Source organism: Physeter macrocephalus, chromosome 11 (genome assembly GCF_002837175.3).
Source record: "Physeter macrocephalus isolate SW-GA chromosome 11, ASM283717v5, whole genome shotgun sequence".
NCBI classification, from domain to species: Eukaryota; Metazoa; Chordata; class Mammalia; order Artiodactyla; family Physeteridae; genus Physeter; species Physeter macrocephalus.
Window position 1 is genome coordinate 38,245,547 of NC_041224.1, and position 4,760 is coordinate 38,250,306.

General features: G+C 46.6%; 1 protein-coding gene across 1 annotated transcript; it reads left to right on the forward strand.

Moving 5' to 3' along the window:
- Positions 1–755: 755 nt before the first annotated feature.
- ANKRD34C (ankyrin repeat domain 34C) lies at positions 756–2,363 on the forward strand. Its single transcript, XM_007100190.1, has one exon. The coding sequence runs from the start codon at positions 756–758 to the stop codon at positions 2,361–2,363; it is 1,608 nt and encodes a 535-aa protein (XP_007100252.1).
- The last annotated feature ends 2,397 nt before the right edge of the window (positions 2,364–4,760 follow it).

Sequence of the window (4,760 nt, forward strand, 5' to 3'; positions counted from 1 at the left end):
ATGAGAACTCTGACATCTGCTTGAACAGTGGGGATGACAACCTGGAAATGGACAGCTGGATGGCTTTTGTTTTACAGTGTTTTCCCCCTACGACAATGGTGATACATGTTTAGTTTAGGAAGTTCAGCAAAAAGAAGAAAAGGAAAACTCTTCATAATCCTATCACCACTTTGGAGTATTTCCTACTGGTCTTTTTGATACACACCTAGAGCTACACTGCACTGAACCATTATTTATGAGGTAACCTATTAAGTGTGAGTCATTGCTAAACGCTGAGGCCACAACAGGGAACAAGATAGACTCAGACCTTTCCTTACGGACACTTAGACTTTAATGATGCCGACAGACAGAAAACAAAGCTTCTTAAACTGCATTTGTGATAAGTCTCACGCAGTCAGCACAGTAAGAGCTTGCATGTTTTATCGCTTGCTCTCTCTTGGCGTCATGTCAACCGCTTTACGTGTGGTTACGTGTTTTATATACACTGTCTCATTTAATCTTCTCAAAGTCAGGTAGCTTGCCACTATCACCACAGTCACCCCTGCCATGTTACAGATGAAGAAATAAACCCAGAGAAGTTAAATAACCAAGCAAGGTGGCATAACTTGGGATCAAACTGGGACATGACTGTATCCAGGCTCTGTAACAGCCTTGCTGCTCAGATCAGCTCTATAGAACACATGACCCTTTTCTCTCTTCTCCCCTTGCTAGGTCTGATCGCCACTGTGGCTCAGAGGCTCTAAGCTGTAGCCGGTATGATGGATGACAACACCGAATTCAGGACTGATGGAAACTCACTTTTAAAGGCCGTGTGGCTGGGGAGGCTCAGGCTGACCAGACTCCTCCTGGAAGGGGGTGCTTATATCAACGAAAGCAACGACAAAGGCGAAACGGCTCTCATGGTGGCATGTATCACCAAACATGTGGACCAGCAAAGCATCAGCAAGTCCAAGATGGTGAAGTATCTGCTGGACAACAGGGCAGACCCCAATATTCAGGATAAGTCTGGCAAGACCGCCCTCATCCATGCTTGCATCAGAAGAGCTGGGGGAGAAGTGGTCTCCTTGCTACTGGAGAATGGAGCAGACCCCAGCCTCGAGGATCGCACAGGGGCTTCAGCTCTGGTTTACGCAATAAACGCAGATGACCAGGATGCATTGAAACATCTCCTGGATGCCTGCAAAGCCAAAGGCAAGGAGGTGATTATTATAACAACGGATAAATCATCTTCAGGCACCAAAACCACCAAACAGTATCTTAATATCCCTCCTTCACCCAAAGAGGAAGACAGACAGTCACCTCCACTGTGTGCAACTCCCTCAGATATTGAACTGAAGGCTCCAGGCCTGGGCTCTCCACCCAGTGAGAAGGAAGATGACTTCTTTAGCCTCCAATCAGGGCATCCAGGTGGTTGCAACACCTCCAAGGCTCCGAACGAATCTGGGTCACTCACTAGGAAAGTCGGGAACCTCAAAAGGGCCCGTCTGCCTCAACTGAAGAGGCTCCAATCTGAGCCCTGGGGCCTGACCGCGCCCTCTGTGTTGGCCGCCTCTATGCGCCAGGATGAGACCCACGGCGCAGGTGCAGACAGCGAGGTCATCAAGAGCATCAGTGACATGTCCTTCCCCAAAAGGGGCCCCCTCTCCAGAACCAACAGTATTGATGGCAAAGACCCCAGCCTCTTCCACACGGTCACGGAGCAGGTTCTGAAGATTCCAGCCTCTTCAGCACCGGCCTCGTGGAAGGCAGCCTACGAGAGAAGTCAGCCTCCCCACTCACGTCTGGCCAGAAGAGGAACTCTCCCTATGGACCAAGAGAAGGGTGGTCTTGGCCCATCAGGCCCCTCTGCTCTCAAAGATGCAGTGTCCCTCAAACGGCTGGAAAATGACCTCTATGATTTAGATTTACAGCCAGGGGCCGATCCGCCCAACTCCGTTTCCCTTGAATCAGGCAAAGGACCCTTAGATCGGAAGAAGCTCAACAACTCCCACTTGTCTCTTTTCCAGGGCTCCGGGGAGGCCCTGGATGCTGCGCCCTGCACATCCCCCAGCTCAGCGCGCCACAGGCCACCCCATCTTCTAGAAAGACGGGGTTCTGGAACTTTGCTACTAGACCGGATTTCCCAGACCAGGCCTGGCTTCCTTCCGCCTTTAAATGTAAATCTGAACCCACCTATCCCGGATATTAGATCGAGCAGCAAATCTTCCTCTCCACTTGCTAGTGGCTTAAAATCCATGGTACCTGTTGCTCCAAGTTCACCAAAGAGAGTTGACTTGAGAAGTAAAAAGAAGCTCCTCAGAAGGCATTCCATGCAAGTTGAACAGATGAAGCAGCTGTCTGACTTTGAAGAAATCATGACCTAGAAGCTTTTTCAGTGAGGTTTGTTTTTTTTTAAAATCTATGTAGTTTGTGAAAGGTACCGTAATCTAGACCAACACGGTCATGCAGAATCTCTGCATCTTGATCACTCCTTAATATTGGTGTGTGGCTGCTTCAGAAGAGATGGAAACGGTGCTGCTTCCCTTCTGAAAGAACATCTGGGTTTTTATAGGCCTACTTGAAAAGAGCCCAGTATAATTGGGTTTTGGAGATGAAATTGCCAAAAAAAAAAATCTCCAAAGGAAGAAAACCTTTGGAGTTTGAAAGTCACACAGCAGGTACAATGATCTAAGCTGCTGACACCCATTATTTTCTATCAAACAATTTAAATCACAAGATGGTATTTGGAGGATGTCATGTGTAATAAATCTATAAAGTGCCTACAAAGAAAACGAGGCTTTTTCGAATGTGCAAAAGTTCAAAACCAATCTTTGGGCTGCTAAATATGGGTATCTGTGTTACATCTGGAGGAAGAGAAGTAGAATTCTCCCATCAGAGAGGTTCTGGTATTCGGGTCCTGCCTCTTACCATGTCATGGGGCACTGGCTAGCGTAGCATAGTTGAGATCTTTCAGAACTCCGGTAACAGGCTTTATCCATGTACTAATTCGGGTGTGCTTTGAGTCCCCAAATATTAGATCTACATGTCCCCCAATTTCTCTTGTGTCACAGTAGCTGGTGCCTCAGAGATGAATCTTGCCCAGAAATGAAACTGGCCCTTGGCCTCCTGCCCTGACACAGGTTCTGTGTTGAAATCTTGTGAAAAACAGTCAGGGGCTATTAGCTAATTTGGAGTTTTGTATTATACAACTCATAGAATAGACCCATAAGAAGCGTTTCCTGATTATTCTTTAAAAAAAAAAACTTGGTAAGATCTCCCCTAACTAGAGTGATACATGGTGGTGGGAAATGCACATATTACAAGGTAGAGTAGATGGTTCCCAGGCCAGAGGCAGTGGGGACCACTTGTAGCCTGAAAATTTTAAGGGATGCAAACTGTCACTTCCCCTTCACTTTTCTGGGAAATTCAAGAAACATCTGGTTTCTTTTTTTTTCTTTCTTTCTTTTTTTTTTTTTTTTTTTTTTTGTGGTACGTGGGCCTCTCCCCGTTGTGGCCTCTCCCGTTGCGGAGCACAGGCTCCGGACGCGCAGGCTCAGCGGCCACGGCTCACGGGCCCAGCCGCTCCGCGGCACGTGGGATCCTCCCGGATCGGGGCACCAACCCGCGTCCCCTGCATCGGCAGGCGGACTCCCAACCACCGCGCCACCAGGGAAGCCCGAACATCTGGTTTCTTATTTGCCTGAATTATCTATGTGATGGGAGATTTGTAGAAATAACCTGTACAACCTTTTCAAGCCACTCTGTACGAACCCAAGAATGGAAGCAGACATTTAGCACATTTGGTGTAATGTAGCCACATTCCAGATGAAGATATTTCTGGTTATTTTCCCATTTATTGTTTCCTTTCATGCTGCTTAGATGTGTTTGCTCTATGGTTAAAAAAATTCAGTAATCCTTGGGGATAGCATCACACAGAGGAAAGCAGAAAGACTTTGAGATTGGGGTTTGTATCTCTATTTCACCATTTACCAGCTGCGTGACCTTGAGGAAGTGGCTTAACTTCTCCAAGCCTCCACTCCCTCATCTGTAAAATGGGGTTAGTAATGCTTCACCTTACAAGTGTGTGGTGAGAATTAAATGAGATAATGTATGAAAGTGCCTGTAACTGTGCCCGGCACAGGTAGAAGTAATTGGAAAAGAGGCAGCTGATTTTAATACTCCTTTAGACCTCCGAAGCCTCAAAATCTCAAATAATACCTAATACCCTACACAAAGTGAAGCAAAGTCTAGCTGAAATATTCAAAAGGCCCCTTGAGATTCTCAGGGGTTCTGTAAATACTGAGCCTTAAACTCATTTGTAGAGTAAAAGAAATTCTGCCACAGAAGCTCTGCATATCAGACCATTTCTATAATGACATTTGCTAGAAATGTACCTGTATATCCCAATCAAAAGTGCTAATGATGCTTATATATACGCCAAGTGTTTGCTTTTTAGTCATTCCTTTAGGGCAGGCACGTGCCCAGCCTCGGCACTGTGGATCTTTTGGGCTGGATAATTCTTTCCTGTGGGAGACTGTTCTGTACATTGTAAGCTGTTTAGCAGCATTCCTGGTCTCTACCCATGAGATATCAGTAGCATCCTCATCCTAAATTGTGACAACAAAAAACGCTTTCAGACATGGCCAGACATCTCCTGGAGGTGATATCACCTTAGCTGATCACCACTGCTCTAGGAGAATGATTGTGTACATGGTAGAAGTACGTCAAGAGCAACCAAACTGCATGAAGGTGTAGGTCTGGCTGGCTGGCTAGGCTGTCCC